Source organism: Poecilia reticulata, linkage group LG4 (assembly GCF_000633615.1).
Source record: "Poecilia reticulata strain Guanapo linkage group LG4, Guppy_female_1.0+MT, whole genome shotgun sequence".
Lineage (NCBI taxonomy): Eukaryota > Metazoa > Chordata > Actinopteri > Cyprinodontiformes > Poeciliidae > Poecilia > Poecilia reticulata.
Window position 1 is genome coordinate 9,043,012 of NC_024334.1, and position 17,712 is coordinate 9,060,723.

The 17,712-nt window shown below is 39.7% G+C and overlaps 1 protein-coding gene across 2 annotated transcripts in view; it reads right to left on the bottom strand.

Annotated features, from left to right (window-relative positions):
• Positions 1 to 710: 710 nt before the first annotated feature.
• Positions 711 to 17,712, bottom strand: part of LOC103463411 (1-phosphatidylinositol 4,5-bisphosphate phosphodiesterase gamma-1-like) — a 25,143-nt gene continuing 8,141 nt past the window's right edge. Inside the window, exons 2-32 of one of the 2 annotated variants that reach the window (XM_008406735.1) lie at positions 16,457 to 16,606; positions 15,581 to 15,674; positions 14,290 to 14,337; positions 13,397 to 13,481; positions 13,222 to 13,302; positions 12,896 to 12,930; positions 12,476 to 12,548; positions 12,287 to 12,382; positions 12,092 to 12,210; positions 11,344 to 11,429; positions 11,126 to 11,246; positions 10,826 to 10,994; positions 10,478 to 10,597; positions 9,760 to 9,867; positions 9,479 to 9,663; positions 9,152 to 9,352; positions 8,460 to 8,579; positions 8,132 to 8,315; positions 7,625 to 7,702; positions 7,158 to 7,261; positions 6,974 to 7,070; positions 6,814 to 6,880; positions 6,379 to 6,545; positions 6,025 to 6,121; positions 5,711 to 5,935; positions 5,481 to 5,626; positions 5,262 to 5,376; positions 5,011 to 5,172; positions 4,833 to 4,921; positions 3,353 to 3,537; positions 711 to 2,255 (exon numbers count right to left, since the gene is read on the bottom strand). In XM_008406735.1, coding sequence (XP_008404957.1) covers positions 2,195 to 2,255; positions 3,353 to 3,537; positions 4,833 to 4,921; positions 5,011 to 5,172; positions 5,262 to 5,376; positions 5,481 to 5,626; positions 5,711 to 5,935; positions 6,025 to 6,121; positions 6,379 to 6,545; positions 6,814 to 6,880; positions 6,974 to 7,070; positions 7,158 to 7,261; positions 7,625 to 7,702; positions 8,132 to 8,315; positions 8,460 to 8,579; positions 9,152 to 9,352; positions 9,479 to 9,663; positions 9,760 to 9,867; positions 10,478 to 10,597; positions 10,826 to 10,994; positions 11,126 to 11,246; positions 11,344 to 11,429; positions 12,092 to 12,210; positions 12,287 to 12,382; positions 12,476 to 12,548; positions 12,896 to 12,930; positions 13,222 to 13,302; positions 13,397 to 13,481; positions 14,290 to 14,337; positions 15,581 to 15,674; positions 16,457 to 16,606 — 3,668 coding nt within the window. In that variant the 3' untranslated portion in view covers positions 711 to 2,194. Of the gene's footprint in view, positions 2,256 to 3,352; positions 3,538 to 4,832; positions 4,922 to 5,010; positions 5,173 to 5,261; positions 5,377 to 5,480; positions 5,627 to 5,710; positions 5,936 to 6,024; positions 6,122 to 6,378; positions 6,546 to 6,813; positions 6,881 to 6,973; positions 7,071 to 7,157; positions 7,262 to 7,624; positions 7,703 to 8,131; positions 8,316 to 8,459; positions 8,580 to 9,151; positions 9,353 to 9,478; positions 9,664 to 9,759; positions 9,868 to 10,477; positions 10,598 to 10,825; positions 10,995 to 11,125; positions 11,247 to 11,343; positions 11,430 to 12,091; positions 12,211 to 12,286; positions 12,383 to 12,475; positions 12,549 to 12,895; positions 12,931 to 13,221; positions 13,303 to 13,396; positions 13,482 to 14,289; positions 14,338 to 15,580; positions 15,675 to 16,456; positions 16,607 to 17,712 lie in introns of those variants that run through there. The other variant, XR_533507.1, reaches the window with a different exon arrangement.

Sequence of the window (17,712 nt, forward strand, 5' to 3'; positions counted from 1 at the left end):
CATCTCTTAGTTTTTCATATTGACAAGAAATTAAGAGTCAAAATTTTAGCTGCTAATAACATTTAGGAGAACTGGAGTTAAAGATTAAACATGATCTGATCCCTTTGCCAGACCATTTGCAGCATCTAAAGCCCATTTTTCTGACTTGATGGGTTGGAGGTGAAATGTTATCAATTGTTTACAGCAGCAGAAATGTATGTGGTTTTAATAAATCACTCAGCTGCTTTACATCCATCGTATGTTTGTAAGTATTACCTTAAAGCTCCGGCGCAGTCTTCTGACAGGTAAACAGGTAGGGATGTGTAAACACTCATATTTCCATCTGTGTGATGAAATCTCCAGACCACATAATCAAATAATTAAGCAAATTTCTTAAATCAATACTTGGCTCGATAAATAATCATCCTCCCTTTATTTCATAGCTGTAATTGTTTTACCAAATAAAGGCTCTGTCTTCTTTCTGGATTTAATTTATTCAGCTTTGTCTTTATTTGGCATCGTTAGTTTTTTTAACTTGTCCAAAGCTTATTTAGGAGTCAGACTGTTGTCATATACAAGTCATTCTCACCTCCAAAATGACATATGGTCCACATTATGACCTCTGTGAGTTGAGACACATATGGGCCCCATAGGTAAACGTTGGTGAAAATCTGTTCACTTTCACACAGGCAGATAGGTAGTTATTTTCTCTTTCAGACACAAACTCGCTGTAGAAATATACATAAAGAGCTTTATTAACTGGAAACTTGCACATAATTTGTAATACGGAGTATTAATACTGGACAGTAAGCATAGGTACAGGGAGAGAAAACACAACTGGAGTCAGGTTTTCTAAAACACAAAGGCTGTAGGCCGAGAAGATGACTTTTGCATAGAAGTCCCAGCACAGTACAGCGTACTGCAGGGAGGAAAGAGAGGATTTTATCTAAGAAAACATTTTTTTAAAGGGAGCTCCAGTTACACAATATTAATTTTACCATAAAGTTACAGAGAGCATCCTTCTTGTAATATGTTCTTTCACCTAAAATAAGTTATGTACACAATGATCAGTTAGTCRAGGGTAAAGTAGCTCCTGATGGGTGGGTCAGACAGGAAGCCATGCAGTAATCAAACCTGCTTTTTGCAGATCCAGGACCAGCTCATCCACATCTGTTGATTAGAGGCAGATGATGGAGGCTGATCCCAACCGGGTTTATTAGATGTGTTGCGAAAAACGGGGAAAAAACCCCCAATAACAAATCAAAAACAAGTGCTCTACTAGTTTTCTGTCATAGCCCTTATTTGACTTGTGTGTAATGGTTGACATCCAGGGGGTGCCCTTTCTTTGAAGGTAGTATGAATTAGTATAGAGCCCTTACATGTACTAGAAGACGACCTTCTTCTTATGTGTTTTGGTGAGGATTTGTTTGACATTTTGTGCTCTTCTGAGGGCCTTGTTCATGTTATTGCCCCAAAACGACTCGATAAGGAGACTTCAGTCTTTAGATCCCTTCCTGATTAGTGGTCTGAGCCAAAAGAGTGCATTCCTTCTCCAGTTTTTTTTATGTTTCCCATAAAGGAAAAATTTCCAGTTCTACCTAAAAGCAGTTCTTTGTCTTTCTAGCCAACTTTACAAAGTTTGACAACAAGGCACATACAGGATATTTCCTCTTTGCTACATGTGCCCACAGCTCCCTTTGTACATCCAGATATCAACATTTTATTCACTTTTTGTGTGTAACCTGAGTTTTCTTCTCTCTTTCATCTGGTTTTAAATTGTAAACTCTGATACACAGTAAGAGCAAATGTAATATTTAATTTTCACTTAGTTGAAAACTAAAACCTTTTATGCGAGTCAAACTCTTCTAAAATCATTATATGTTCAGTTTTAGAAATTTTCCACAGCAACGAAAAGCACTTCTATCCGTTTATTACCTTACCGTTTCAGCTGTTTTCATCAAACCTTTAGAAGTAGCTCCCACAGTTTGCTCTTAATATGTTTCAGCTTAAATCCTGACTGTTTTATAGCTTAGTTTTATGTCTTTAGTCCATGAGATGTTTCTGTTTGTAATCTTTTCACTCTAAGTGCTTTAATATGTCCCACTTTGCTTTTCTCTTCTTGTTTCAGATTGCATGTCGCTTCTGTAGAGGCAGCTGCTACACAGCGTGCCAGGCACTGTGTTTGTAGGCTAGCGCTCTCTGGTGGTCGGAGTGGTTAACTGCGCTTGGCTGCAAACTGCTGCCTCAGTTTCTCCCTCCTCTTCTTCTCCATCAACCTGGAAAACAAGGAGAAATTTAGGATATAGACAAGTTAGAATTCAAAACATTTACTCAAACAAGAAGGTAAATATAAAAAAATAATAAGAAGAAAAAAAGGTGACGTGGACAGAATAAAAATGAATCCTTGGTTTCTTTTTTCAAACCACTTTTGAGTTATGAGTTCTATTTATCTGAACATCACAACTAAAAACGGTAACAATAGAGAAGCAGCGTTAAAAACCTTTGCTTTCTTATAACAGCAACAGATCATTTGTATGAACTTATTAGCTCCATATATCATTTTAGAGAATTTTTTATGATGTTGCTTCAGTTCATTAAAGTTTCACTCTAGTGGAGTCATTGCAACACTTTGATTTTTTTCTTTCGCGTGTTTGTGCTCAGAGGCAAACACAGATGCTCATTTTTCTAAAATAAAATTGGCATTTTATTTTAATCCTGCAAAACAAGTCATTATTGTTCAGTCTGTTATATCTATATTTAATTGTCCTGTGATCTGCTTTAACATTGCTAACTGAGGGCAATGTAAAAGCATTTCCCTCAGTTGCAGCTCCAGACTGATACAGAGCTTGTTGTTTGGTAATTTTTTTAAGAGCTTCATGGTCTCAGGTTAACTAAAAATGATGCTATTGAAACATACATCTTATGGTTTTGCCTGCTCCGCCAAGCCTTCAGAACTCAGTAATTGTGGACAAGATGACCGTTCTGACAACAGATGGTTTGCGGCTGCTCTCCATCACGGGGGCATTGTGATTTAACAGGTTTGCAAGTTCAAACATCTTGTTTTCCTGATGACACACAGAATGTTGTGCCAACAGAGAGCATCAAAATCTCAGTGCTACTTTGGCATTTTAAGGAAGTGAAGTTTTCAATATTTACATGTCATGCAATTTATATTTTACTCACATTTTCAAAGTATTTCTGCATTCCACTCGATTACATTTTTCATGACATTAGAGCTACAAAAAGGGAATTGCAGTTTTTGTCCTGTTTTTCATGTTGTCTAAAAAGTAATCTGATTTTATGCCGATGTCAGGAATGAACATTCATTATTTCTGTATGTTTCTGTCCCTTCTGATGGTGCGCCATCCGTTACCGGTGGTTACGAGCCTCCACTAGCTCACTCAGCTGGTCCTGAGTGGCCCTGAGCTCCTCCACACTCTGCTGGTAGCTCAGATCTGCGGATCCCGACCTCTCCAGGAGAGAAACCCTGGTGGACAACTCACTCGTCCGATCCCTCAGCCGCTCGATGGATGTGTACATGTTTTCATCGTCTTCTTCCTGCAGTCGCAGGCAGGGCAAGGAGAGCAGAACATGAGAGGTCATGTAAGGTCAGTGTCATGTAAGGTCACAGCAGCGAGGAGATACTGATAGATATTTCTATAGTTGGCAAGCTTTAAATTTGAAACCTGAAATAACAATGAACACCACTCTCAGTGGTAATTAAGCCAAAAGTGTACCAAAGTATATATATTTTACCTTTAAATAAAACAATCTCTGTCTATAACAATGTTCTACACCGAACTCCTTAAGTGGCTTAGCTTTAAACCATTTTTTACAGAATTGTTTTAAAATTCTGTAAAAAAAAATAAAATCTATTGAAAACCTTTTGCTATCCAATTCTTAATTGCTTATCCAACAAAATAATCAACAGATCTGCTCTACACAGTACTGATGTTAAGTCAAGCAGAAAAGGCCGAGCTTTAAATAAATGATTAAGTGTGGAAGTGTACACAAAATAAATGCTCATTATTGTACTTTCTTTATTAATATAATTATATGTTTATTTGTGTCATTTAAAGTCTCTCTATATGTGCATAAAAAGGCTTAAGTAGTGAAATGAAAAAATGGCAGAACCTACCAATGTCTTTATCTGATTATGAATTAACAATTATTAAAATAATTATTGACACAAGAAAGAAGGGAGACATAGCAAAAGGAAAAAAAACAAAGGAAGGGAGGATAGAAATAGGGAAGAACAGCATGAAAGGAAGAGAGGAAGGACACAGTGAGGAAACGCAAGTTAGGAAAGGGAGAAAGAAGGAGGGAAAGATGGGAGGTATTACACAAGACATGAAGAAAGAACATAAAGGAGTATACAAGGACACAACATTTCAACAACAGGAGAGGAAATAAAGRCTGGGAACACAAAAAACATTTCAACAATCTTCTTTTTCAAACTTGCGTAGCGATGCAAAATACTCAAATAACCTTTAATACCTTTCCAGGCTGTGGAGGAAATCTGTCAGATACAATCCCCAAAGATAAAAAAGTGACCTTAAATAACTAAAATTTGCATTTTCATACATTGTGTCTGTAAAAGCTTTAAAGAAGCATTTGTTGCATTTGAGGGGCAGAGGAGCAGCACAAAATGAAGGGAACCTCAAGAATGAACCGATAACATGTTGTGTCACTTATGACAGAGGTATGCTTTTGTCTCAAATGAAGTAGGCAAGAGAGAATTCTTGCGCAAATATTTAATTCTTTCAATCATTTAACAAAAATACCGCTGCTGGAGTGATGTTGTTGGTTTACATCCAGCATGAAACCTCACCCAGGTAAAAACCTGCACCTACCTTTGCATTGTAGATCTCTATGTGAACCAGAAGTGAGGCCAGCTCCAGCTCCTCACTGTAGCTGTTCTTCAGAGGAACACTCCTGTAGCCTAGGAGACGGAAACATAACATGGAGCGGGACGTTAATTAAAAACACAATTTTCATCTGATGCGTCGAGGGGGGGGGGCAGCGGCTCACCTGTCCGCAGCAGACGGACCGGATATGTGGCCTGTGCCAAGAAGTTGGGATCACTGAACATGTCCTCTTCAAAAACGGTGAAGCGCAGGAAGGAGAAGGTGGGGTTGTGGATGTCGAACACAAACTGCCTCTGCACCCACACAGGATTCAGACCGTTATCAGCTGGGAGGGCCGAGAGGAGGAGACGGTTAACGTGTCGAGTCAGAGCACCGAGACAAAACGCTTCAGACGCAACGCAGCAGCCGCCTCACCTACGACGTCAGTCTTGCATTTAAAGCCGTCGTAGTCGGCTCCACAGATCTCCACCTCCACGAAGGGACAAACGATGCTGCGGCCATTTTTCGGCAGATGGCGTGCTCCCAGAACCTGATTGAGACAAAAGTTGAAATGTTAGGAGATTTTCAGGTTTTTCTTGTTCTGCTTCTCATCAAACATCTTCTTGAATGGCTCCAACTACAAGTCAGGCTGACCTGTAGCTGGAGGGTGATTGGCTCAACATGCAGTGTGTCCTTGTCAAAAGGATCAAAGGTATCGTCTCTCATGATGTCAGGTTGGGGGACGAAGCCACTGCTGCCTCCAAGCAGGAACAAAGCCTGGTTCAGCTGCATGGGTTTATCTGCAAACAAGCATTTTGAAGAACTCTCTGTTTTCTGATTGACTTAATGTGAGATTTGCTCCTGAAGCAAAAGAAGACGCCGACCTGGAGTTTGGAAATTGAGAGCAACCAGCTGGGAGCCGCAGAGCCACATGGGCAGCGGGTCGTAGTTGGAGGAGTCCAGTCTCTGGCCTCTGGGATAAACTCTGGACAGCTGCCGGCGGTTGTACTGCAGGAAGCGCTTTCCTCTGGCGCGAGTCGCAAACTTCTCCGCTTTTGTCTCCGGGAAGGAAGACATGTCCCTGTAACAGGCACGCTCAGTCCCGATTTCTGCAAACGGATAGATCACAGAGAAACTTAAACATAGAACATTTAACTATTTTATTTTTTTAAGTAATGATGTTAATTTTGAAGCTCACTGTCTTCATTGAACGGTACCGGCCGGCAGTAAACCACAAGATCAGACAGTTCAACAGCAATCTTCTTCCTTCTCTCCATTTGTTTCTCCTCCTGCATCTGTTGCCGTAGAGATCAAACAAATTTAACATCTTCTCATGACTTGTGAAATGTAGATTTTGAACCATGTATCGTTTTCTTTCCATTAGTCAAGTCCCTAAATGACTTGACCAATGAAACAAACACTGAGGTTTGTGATTGTAATGTGACAAGACTTCATGAGGCATCAACAGCAAAGCACTGATAGTTGCACAGAAACATCAGTGTGGATGGTGTTTGTAGGTGTTTTCTGTGTTGCTGTGCAGCGTTGCACTGACCCGTGCATCAGCATTCTGTGCAGCTTCTCTGATTTTGCCGACCCAGCAGTTGAGATCTTCCAGACTCTCCGCTGCCACGTCCAGACTCTGGACCGGGTGAGAGCTCAGGTGCTGCGAGTGGATGGTAAACACAAAGGGCCGGGAGTTCTTCCCGTCTTTATGCACGGCTGGAGGGAAGGAGAGAAACAGGAGGAGGATGGAAAGGCATTCGGTGGGTTTCATGTTGAGAAATTGTTTTTGGAGAGAATCTGGGAGCTAAAACACTGACATAAGAAAATCATCTGCAAGGTGCTACTGTAACAGTAAATTGAAGGTGTGGGATATTTGCAAAAAGTAATGCTGGGAGCCTCTTTAATATAGTTTAAGATAAGCTTTAAATATTACTGTTTTTGCTGAACTAAAAGAAATACATAATTCTAACAAAGATTTACTCACCAACATTGCAGGTGGGTACATCGATGAAGCCTTTCAGGAGATTACCCAGAGGACTGTTCTCTGTAGACTGACAACAAAAAATAGGAAAAATGTGTTTTATTTCCAATAGTTAAATGACGGCACGAAGATCTTCGGATGTCAAGTTCAAATCTCGACTCACTGCTTCATCCACTTCTGTGGTAGGAGAGCTGGACACCTCCTCCACGTAGTTTGCAGGAAACCACAGCTGCTTCTTTCCTCCGTAGTCGCCTCTCCACCTGAATGCAGCACACAGCACGTCGACGTTGACGGACTTTTATATAAAAACAAGTGACCTAGAGGAAGCTGCATAGCTGAGCACTCACCAGCCGCCCTCCTGCTTGTCCACGTTCAAGATAAGCGCTTGTTTGGGGAAACAAAGCTCATCTTCTCTCTGCGCTCGGTAGTCATACAGAGCTTTGACTGTGCACTGAAATGTAAGGTAAAAAGAAATGTTTGCAGTTAGACTATGAGCAGAACATGCCTCTACAAAACAACGGCCCTTCTTTTCTCTTTATATGTCTTTTGGGATTTTTACAGATGTTTTGATGAAGCTATTGAGTGGCTTCAGAGATGAGTGTTATAGTGTGTATGATCATCTTTTCCTGGTAATAGAAACTGTCATACTTTTAGCATTTGCAAATAATTATTTTACCAAAGACACAAACTACTACAACTACCAATCCTGGTTCTCCAGGGTCACTGTTTTACTTGTTTACTTGCTGCTGTACCTAAAACATGCAGTACTGTAGGCGCTACAGAGTCAGTGTAGAGGATTAATGCTCCAGCTCACCCGCGCTGTGGGCATCTTGTTGGCCTCGACATAAAAATGAGGAGTTCTGGCCTCATACAGTGCTCCATAGTCAAGCTCCTGAGAAGACAAATTAAACAGATTTTAGCACATCCTCTAAACATGTGGGGCTCTGGCCTACCAGTGTTCCAGTTTGGTGTTTATATGTTTTTTCCTCTTTAAAGAAGCAGATTGACATTTCTGAGAGTTTTACTCCGCTTTGATTCAGAAATGTGATTTTACTCGTAGATTCCTGCCAAGCTGAAAAGTCTTAGTAAAAAAAAAAAAAAAAAAAATGCTGAATCTAATAGGACTGAATTAATCCAATAGCTAGACAGCATTTCTCATCTCTAAGACTCTAAATAATATGACAGGATGTTGTGGTTGACTAAATGTTTTGATTCAAACATTTTTAACTGAATATATCATAAAAAATAGGTCTCAAATTTTAAAAATTTAAATATTGATGACAAATTAATGTTTCATTTTTCATTTTGAGCAATGTCTTACCACGGTGCCCATTCGGTCCAAAGTGTCTTCATTTATTGGGTAGCGGAGCTTCATCTTACGGTACAGAGGATGTTTCTCATAATAACAGACTAGATCCACCAAACTCTCAAACTCTGCCGAACCCCCCAACATGAAGAGACGACCATCCTGCTGGATGCGACAGTGTTTGATCTTACCCTCCGCCCTGCAAGCCAATAGAGAGTTAACTTGTAAAAAAAAAAAAAAAAAAACACACACACACACACACAGAATAACTCAAGAGAATTTCATGAGCAGTACTGTCCATGAGACTATTGAGTTCAAATGTGGGGCTATGTTGATCAGTTACCTAAAGGAGATGGCGTAGGAGTTGTGCTCGCTGCGTTTTCGCACCAAGAAAGCTCCGTCTCGGGGAACGCGCATCAACATGTGCTCAGCTTGAACACGGGACAGGTTGGAGTGGTACCACCTGGACAACAAGAGAGGCTATTATTTTCAAGCTATTCTGTATTTCCACTTGTCTACCATTTAGTTTGTTTTAAAAAGGGAATTGTTTGAATTGGTTAAAATGTTGAGAATGTCCTATCAATCAATCATGTTTATTTGTATAGCACAATTCAGCAGAACATCACTCTTTGTTTTTTATTATTATTATTTTTAGTCTAACAAGGAAAAAGTAAAGTATTGTTTACTTTTTTTTATAAATAGGAAGAAACATGGTGTCAAATGTGACTGAATTTAAATGCTTGGTTCCACCTTAAACTCAGATGTTATGCATTACATTTATAAACTATATTGCTTCATGAAGTCAGTTACTATATATTAACAGTCTTGAAATAATGACTAATTTTAATGAACAAATTTGGGGAGGGAGAGAGCGAGATTAAAAATAAAATATATTTTATGCAACTTTTCTATAGAAAAATCTCCTCCTACATTATACAATGCAAAGAAGACAATGTATGTATTTTAAGGATGTACTAAGTAGGACAATACACATATTTTCTCCAGTGGCGAAGTTTCCTGGTCTGAGTCACTCACTCTCTGCTCTCGTGTGCATTGGGTTGCGGCACGGGATTTTCCAGCCTCATTTCAAACTCATTGCAGCGCAGCGGCACCTCTCTGTAGTGGCAGATGAGATGGTAGAGGCTGTCAAACACAAGGTTGTCTGTCAGGTAGAATCGGGTGGAGCCAGACTCCTGACGCGAGTGGATCCTGCAGTGCTGCACCCGACCAGAACGCCTGGAGGAGGAGGAAAAGTAGATTTCCTGCTGTGATTGGCTGGATGAGAATCCGATAGCTGTAATCTTAACCTAACGTGCACCGCTTTAGTTGCCATTGTACCAAGTTAAAAGAGAAATGACTAACCAGAAGGACAGGGTGTAGTCTCCGACAAACGTCTCGCTCTCTCGCACCAGGAAGGTGCCGTCTTTACCCCCGCCTTCACAGTACTCCTGGAGCAGCTTCTCTGCCACCTGCCGACCGTCGCGACCTCCTCCCAGCTTCCCATGAAACCAGCGCTCTGCACAGTGCTGCTCGTTGTTGTTACACTCCTGACAAAGCCCAGAAGGGGGGAGACATTAACATTAAAGATGTCAAAAACAATATAGACTTTTTACTGGATTAGTAAAACCAGATTATCTCCTTACCTCCTTTAACATATCTTCCTCTTCTTCATCAGCTGTTTGGTAGCAAGATGTCTCCTCTGAGTAGTAAATCTTATTGCTGGTCAAGACGAAATAATGTGGTGTCCAGGTCTGGAAAGTACGCAAAAATATTTCAGCAAACATAAGTTCAAGTATAAGCAGGTTTTTAGGAATGACTGCAGTGTCAAAAGGAAAATATTAATACTGAAAAATTGTAAAAGGCCTTTTGTATTTTTTTTTTCCCCAAGAAATTTTCTTTGAAATATAATGCCATATTCATTCGAACTGTATTTTTGTGTCATATTTTTTAATCTTGTATTTCATACTAGCTTTCTATTCGCTCTGAGCCAATCAGGCGAAGGCCACAGCGAGCTTCTGCCTCTTTTGTGATAAAAGCCTGTTGAGGTTTTACCACCTGCTGCTGTCCTTGCTTTCACCATTAAATGTTTTCTTATCCCATGTAAGGTGAGAAATTTCAAGAACAAGAATAGCAATAAATGGGAAGATATTAAGACGAATGAAATTGCCCTAAATTTAAAAGGCATGCTACGTTTTGTCATATGACTTTTTTTTCTCATTAAAATGGATTTCGTTTTTATACTTTTGTATTTCAAAAGTTATTCAGTTTTCAGTATATTTTCTTACATTTGTTATTTATTTTTTGCTGCTTCAATCGTTGTGGTAACTTGAGTGTTTCTTGAATAAAAACAGAAGTGCTCACATGGTCGATGGGGTCCTCGAGGTACAGGATGCCGTTCCTCAGTGAGTTGCTGATGTCGTTTTCAGAGTAGCTAGCTGAAGTCACCTCTTCATACAGGGTTCCTTCCACCAGCTTTTTGTGCTGCAATGAAATAATTAAAAAAGAGACTCAGTAAGCAGATTTCCTCTTTTCTGCTTAGAAATTTCAAGGAATAAGATTCTTCACCATAAAGAATTCATGCAAAATTAACAGGCTCGTTACAGATTTAAAAAAAAAAGTCTTGTGAATATGGAGAGTTCCATTTGACTCGTGGTCAGATTTTTAACATTTAAAGACGTTTTTGGTCTCAAATAGGCATCAAGAAGTCACCTTGATGAGGATCTTCCTGCGGAGCTGGTAGGGTGAAGGAAGCTCGTCCGCGTTATTGTCAACCGGCTTTGTGAGCAGCAGCTCTCCAAACACCTTCTTGAAGTGCGTTGCCATGTTCCTCTGCTGGACCACGCTGCAGTGGTCCTCAATGGATAAGATCACAGGATACCTGCACAGGTATAACAACGGGAAGGTGAACTGAGCTGTTGGAGAGGGTCTTTGTTTGAAAATGTTGTTTCGCTCATATTTCGAAGGTGATTTTAGCAAACATAAGGGCTGAAGAAGGTCAGCCGAACTCACTCGGATGTGACAAAGGCGTGTTCTTTGATGGTGTACAGCACATCCAGGAATTTGATCTTGGAGGTTAAAGTGTGGCCGTGGTAGATGATTGGCAGATCATCTGGTCCATCCCAGCAGTCCACTGAGAGCACAAAGCAGAGAATCAACATCGGCTCTCAAAGACAGAATCAATCTCCCAACCCCAACAATTACTAGCAGCTTTAAAATGTCTTCCTTACGTTCAATGCAGCGGCAGCCCATCCTAAGGCAACGAGCGTAGGCTTCGAGAGACGACTCACTGGAAAACTGATCACCTGTCAGGTACCTGAAAGACCAGGTAACAGATGCTCATACAATGTGTACAGGGATAAAACTGAACAGAAAAAAATACCAGTAAAAATATAAATTATTGTCTTAAGATCTCAAAGTAAAGCAGCTTCTTCAGAAACAATGGTAATTGGTAGTTTTAGCTTAATGCACATAATATTTTCCTTGAAAATAATTTAATTTTAAATATATGATTACTAAGAAAGTTTTTTTTTTTCTATTATTGTAACCGATTTTAAACTGTATGTTGCCAAACTAAACAAAATAAGCCGAATGTTGCAAATTTAAAAACATTTTTGGTTGAACAATCAAAGCTAAAATCCCTTTTGGAAAACCTTGAGAATTGGGGCCACATTAAAAGATGAGAAATAAATAAATCTGAATCTAAATAAATCTGAAAGCAACTCTTCACAATGAGAATACAACTGTATAAGTTAATGAAAACTTTCCCATAGTATTAATCTAAAGGTTATTTTGTTATTTTACTTTTGGTAGTTCATTCTTTCAGATTTTGAATAAACTGAGTTTAATCTACTCAGAAGATTAAGAGATCTTCTGAGTAGATCTCTATTACATAGAAATTAGCCATAAAAATATGTAACCTTATCCATTTTCTTTTACTTTTCATTTCCTTTTGAGTTATGGGCCTGGTTATCTTACGTGTTGTGTGAAGAGGAGATCCAGTACTGTGACAGAGGCCTTTTCATGTCGTCAGGGACAACTGGTGAAAGTCGAGGGTCTGCCAAAGTGTTTTCTTTTGAGAACAGGAAGGTAAGGAACTAAAAAACACAAATAAATGTACAGTAAGATGGTACAGTCCTTCAAATATATCTTGTGTCTCAGAGGGTTTGTCACCTCATTCAGCTGCAGCATTGGTTCAGGCTGAGGTCCTTCTCTCATGTAGGTCATCAGAAATTCCCTGACTCGACTCAAATCTGATGCCCAGGACTCCTGAAATAAAGACAAAGAAGAAAGCTGAGGCAAAGCAGGCTTTACGGATTTTTGTTTGTGTGATTGTGTCTTGTGCTGATGTGCACTCCGTACCCTCTGGTCCATCTGCAGAAACTTCTGGAAGTCGTAGAGGGAGATCTGACAGAGCTCTGGTCGATCCACATTTCTACGAGTACACCAAACTTAAGATGTTAAACCACAGATGTGTGAAAGCTGAACAAGAGTAAAGGTCAGCTTTCAGAGAAAAGAGATGTGATACATTAGCAGACTTTTTCCTTTGGTTGGGCCAAATCTAATTACACCACTTTCAAGGTAATGCCTCTTAACATTAGGAAAATGTTTCTCGTGCACCAAGCAGAAACAGAAACAGTTTAGTGCCATTAAGACAGCACAAACACATGGAAACATTTTCTGAAATACAAGACTGCTGTAATAAAGACGGACTGGACAAGTACACTGGGAACACTGGGGTGTGAAGGAGGAGAAAACGGAGGTGAAGGTGGAGGAACTCACCGCAGGGGAAAGGAGAGATCCAGCTGCTCAATAATCTGAGGAGGTAGAGGGAAGGACCCAGGTGAAAGGCAGGTGTGTGGGGGTCAGGTGAGTCATAAACACCAGAGGACAAAATGAGTGCAGAGGTGGGAATTGTCAAAGTATCAGTGTAAAACTCACTAAAGAGGGATTCAGAACCTGTTAACCTATTTGTTTCACTTTACGTCATAATTTAGTCTTTGAAAATTCGTGCTTTTCGTGCAACTTTTGTCTAAAACTGTCTGCCAGGCTTTTTATGAAATGTGACTATTAAAGCAAAACTGCTTCCGGATTAGACCGAGACTTACACTCCTCTGAGCGTCAAACATAAGCGTCCTGTAGAGCTGTGCAAAGTTGAAGTACAACAGTTCATTCTTTGCCTCCACCTCCTGGAGAAACACAGAAAACAGGAGTTACGACACAAACTGGAGCTCGGCTCAGTTTCAAAGAGATCAGAAACAAAAAAATCATGAAGCATCTGGCCTGCAGTTTGTCTTTGAGAAAGCGCATGTTGGGGACTCTGTAGTTGATCTGAGGCAGAAGAGCTTTGACATCTTTCAATGTGATGCTGCAGAGGAAAGAAAAGATAAGTGTCAGTCATACTATCACACCGTCATTAATGAGTCACCAAGAACAATTTAAAAGACAACAGACTTTTGCTGTAGACTTTTACAGTAAATATCCTTAACAGCTGCTTTAGGTGTGACTTTATTTGCCTCTAACGCTGCATTTTGATCAAATCTTATTTTTAATGGTGCTTCAGGTCATCGAGAGTCACAAAGATTTTGTTCTGATCAGCTTCTTTATGCTTCTATCAAAGCATATCGATCAGGTCGAGGTGTTGACCATGTCTTAATGGAGGATGCCAGTAGGTGCATATGCTTCAGTTAGTCACACATTTTGTTTTATTGAAAGAACAGCACATGGATAATCATTTGGTAATTAAGTAAACACATGGTACAGTCAGAACCAGAAAGAGGAAGGACGTTCATAAAGCAGGTGGAGGGAAAAAAAGTCAGTTCAGTCCTCTGAACCAAAGAGGGTTTTTCAAGGTCATCGACCTGGATCTCCGCTCACTTTGAGTCAGGTCGCCTCCCAGGGCTCCAACTGGCTACTGTTTCTATTTTCACAGAGGACAGGAAGTTGCCCTCACCCTATTCTTTCATCACATCCTGCTTCTTATCAAGCCGTGACAGGCTGTTTGTCCTGGAGAGGCCGACACCAAAACAGAAGCATGAAGTCCTAACATGTTCTCTGATGACACCCAGATCTGGTTTTACCTTCACTTTTGCCAACTGTTGCAAAGCTGCAGCATTCCTCACTGGCTGCTGTTAAAACTGAGATTGGGTGTTGACATGCTTTGCGGTGTCACTCACCAGCCCTCGTGGTTCCTGTCCATGACTTCAAACTGCTTCCTCAACCACCTGCAGAGACGGAGGAAAAGGATGCTGACTGAAAACTGATCTGAGCTAAAATGTTTATAGGAAAGTAAGCAGTACCGAAAAAGAAAAACAATCAGACTTGCAGCTAGTTTTTAATGCACTTTTTGTTTTCTGTCTGACTCAATGGCGGAAGAGAAAGAATATTTGATTAATGCTAAATAAAACTAACAAGTTTCACCTTCACAGTACAACTTACAACTCACAGTAACATATGTTGAGTGTTAATTGCATGTATTATTTATGAGTTTGTCTGGTTACATTTTTGCTTTTGGATGTTTTAAGCACAATTAATTGTACGTAGAATCGCAATAAAACTGTAATCAGTTGTAAAGCTGATACGGTCGCCACAATAATAACAGCCGGGCAACAAGTTAATGAATCAACCATAGGCCCAGATTACTGGCAGACAGGTGACATGTCTTGCATCATTCAGCAGCTTGAAAAAAAAACTTTAAATGTCTTTATCTCTCCTACCGGCTCATCAGCTGCCCTTTTGTGTTTTTGCTAGCAAGGCTCAACATGCATGGGGCCTGTTGTCCTTTAAACAACTCAACCTAAAGATGATCCGAATGAAATCCGTTAAACATCATTAAAATCAGCTGATGGACCCTTCCTAAAAACAACTTCAGAAAAACAGACAAAATTAGCCTTTTCATTTGTCTGCTGTTTGTCTGCTTCACAGCCTCGTGGTGTTTTCCTGCTTTCACCCCTGACGCCAAAAACAGCCTCTGAACATTCACCAGTAATAAATATTTTTTATCTCCAACTAAATATTTGTCTTCTCTGAGTCCATGTCCAGGCTGCCTCTTCCCTGCTGCAGCCAGACGACACTAAATGCATCCAGGGTGGGGAGCACTGATAAGTACTTTAATGACTTCAGAAACATGTAATTTTATTACACTGCAAAACCTACCAGTCTGTCAGCTCCTGACTGGAAGGTTTATTTAGCTCATTAATGCCAGCACCCTCCATATTTATTGGTGCCTCTGCAAAAGATGTGCCTAAAATGTAATTAATCATAATTAATCCAGGTTTTAGGAAAATTCAGTCTTTAAGTGGGGATGTATTTTATTATTGCTTAGGCATGGAGAGTCCAATACTAATGTTTCTATTATAGATAACTACTGGTCTTAAAGTTAAAAATAAACAACAGCACAAAGCTTCATCAAGTAGTTTTCACAGAAACTGCTATGGCATATTTTTGAAAATCGAATGGTTTACAGACCTTTCTATTTGCTGTGGTGCTGGTGCTCTCTGGGTATCGACCATCAGCCAGTTCAGACCAGCGATCCACATGTTGACTTCCTCTTCACTGTAGGCTGACATCACACAGAAATAAATATAGAATAAATCAGTAGTATCCATTAGCAAATCTTTTGGGACAAAATATTAGCATCATTGACCAGCTAAGCAAATCATAACTGCCTTTACATGTTACAAAATAAACTAGTTTGGCCCCAATAGAAAACCATGTGACACCTCACAGGCCATCATCAATAAATCTCAATTCTCATTACTTGGCTGTGCAGAAATAGTTTCTAAGATAAGTGTGTATTACAACCCAAAACCTTTATTTTTCTACATTTGGTAGAAAGAAAAGACTGTTGTCATTTTTGATGAGCCAAAGTTCAACATCAGAGGAAATACTCAATCTTTGGTAAAGAAACAAACACAGACAAAAATGTATACACAAAAACACATTAGATATTAAGTAGCTTTTGAAAATCACTTGATTAGTGTGTGATTTGTTTTTACTTAAAGATTCAATCAAGATACCCCTATGCTTATGGAAATTGCAGAACTGAAACATAAAACCATGTGAACAACTGTTAAGTGTCAAACCTTTGCTATCTTTGTCTAACACCAGTGAAGTCATTAATAATAAATTCTCATTAGATTTCAGGATACAAGCAGGGAGAGGGTTTATTGAGCCAAAGCATTAAAGTGGGAAACTTAAGTCATACTCTTGGCTTTAGACCAAACCAAATATACAGACTCTGGAGCACACCTGATTTTTAAAGATTTCTTAGGTCAAGAAATAAATCTACAAAATAAAAGCAGCAAGTTTTGGGACCTTTAATCTATCCAAATTTATGCTGACCTGCCAGGCTGAGCGTCCGCAGGCGAAACTCGAGGCCATACAACACGATGAAGCAGTGGGCCGAGTCCAGTTTACGAGCCTCCTCCGGGTACCGCTCAAAGTCACGTGAGCCTTTCCCCAACCGCAGCTCCCGGATCTCCCGTATGTCAACTGGGGGAGGAAGAAGAGGAGGAGGAGGAGGAGAGAGGAAGGATAGAGTTGCATGAACACAAATATGTTCAACCATTAATCACACTTTGGCACGTTGTTCGTTTCCGTGCCAAACACACAGAAACCTGTTGCTGGAAAGCTGCACAAATGGTCACTTTGTGAGCAGGAGACCAGAAACAGATACACAAACGTCTCAACCGTGGGCTGCAGGAAGCGTAAAATATCTGCAGACATTTTTAACTGCACGAATACTTTTCAGACTCACGAAAAGACCTGAAGTTTTTATTGTACTGGTACTGTACTGACCGGTAAAAGCTGTGTCAGTGGGAGGGATAGGTTTTTTGTTGGGTTGTTTTTTGTTTTCAAAGTAATGATGCAAGTTGCTGCAAAATAAAACAATTTTCTATATTACTTGTTTAAATTTATTAGAAAACTATAAAATGTTCATTTAAGGACCTTAAGGACATTTTAATAAGAAAATATTCCTAAAGCAAAAAGATGAAATCAATTTTAAGTTTGGCAAACATCTTGATTTGTTCATGTTAATGTATCTTTATGAAACAATCCTACGAAGTATCACATTGTTTGGTTCTTTGACCAATAGATGGATACATGGATATCATCAGCATACACAAGTAGTATGCTGATGATACTCCTTTAAGCCTGATAAATACAAATCATTTGCTTAGGCTACAGAACTGAATTGCTTAATAACAAAGGAAGGCTTCTATGTCTTTATGTATTAAAGACATTAGAGTCTGATTAACTTAGTCTTCAGCTCTTAAACTGAGATTGTAATGTTTGCACCAGAGCGTCTGAAAAACAAACTGCTTATTGTCAGTTGATAACTCTGGATTGTGTCCTTGATCTCATCTTTGGTGTCAAATTTGAGCAGGACAAGCCATTTAAATCCCAAAATAAACATATTGAAACATTTGAATTTTGAAGCTGCACACAGATAGATTGTGCCAAATTGTGGTATCTGTGTGGGCCAAGCAACAACCTTGGGTATATCCTGTGTCAGCAGTGTGGGTTTGCTCTTAGCCAGATATAAATGTCTATGTCTAAATCAGCTTTCATAAGATAGGAGTCTATATTATATATAT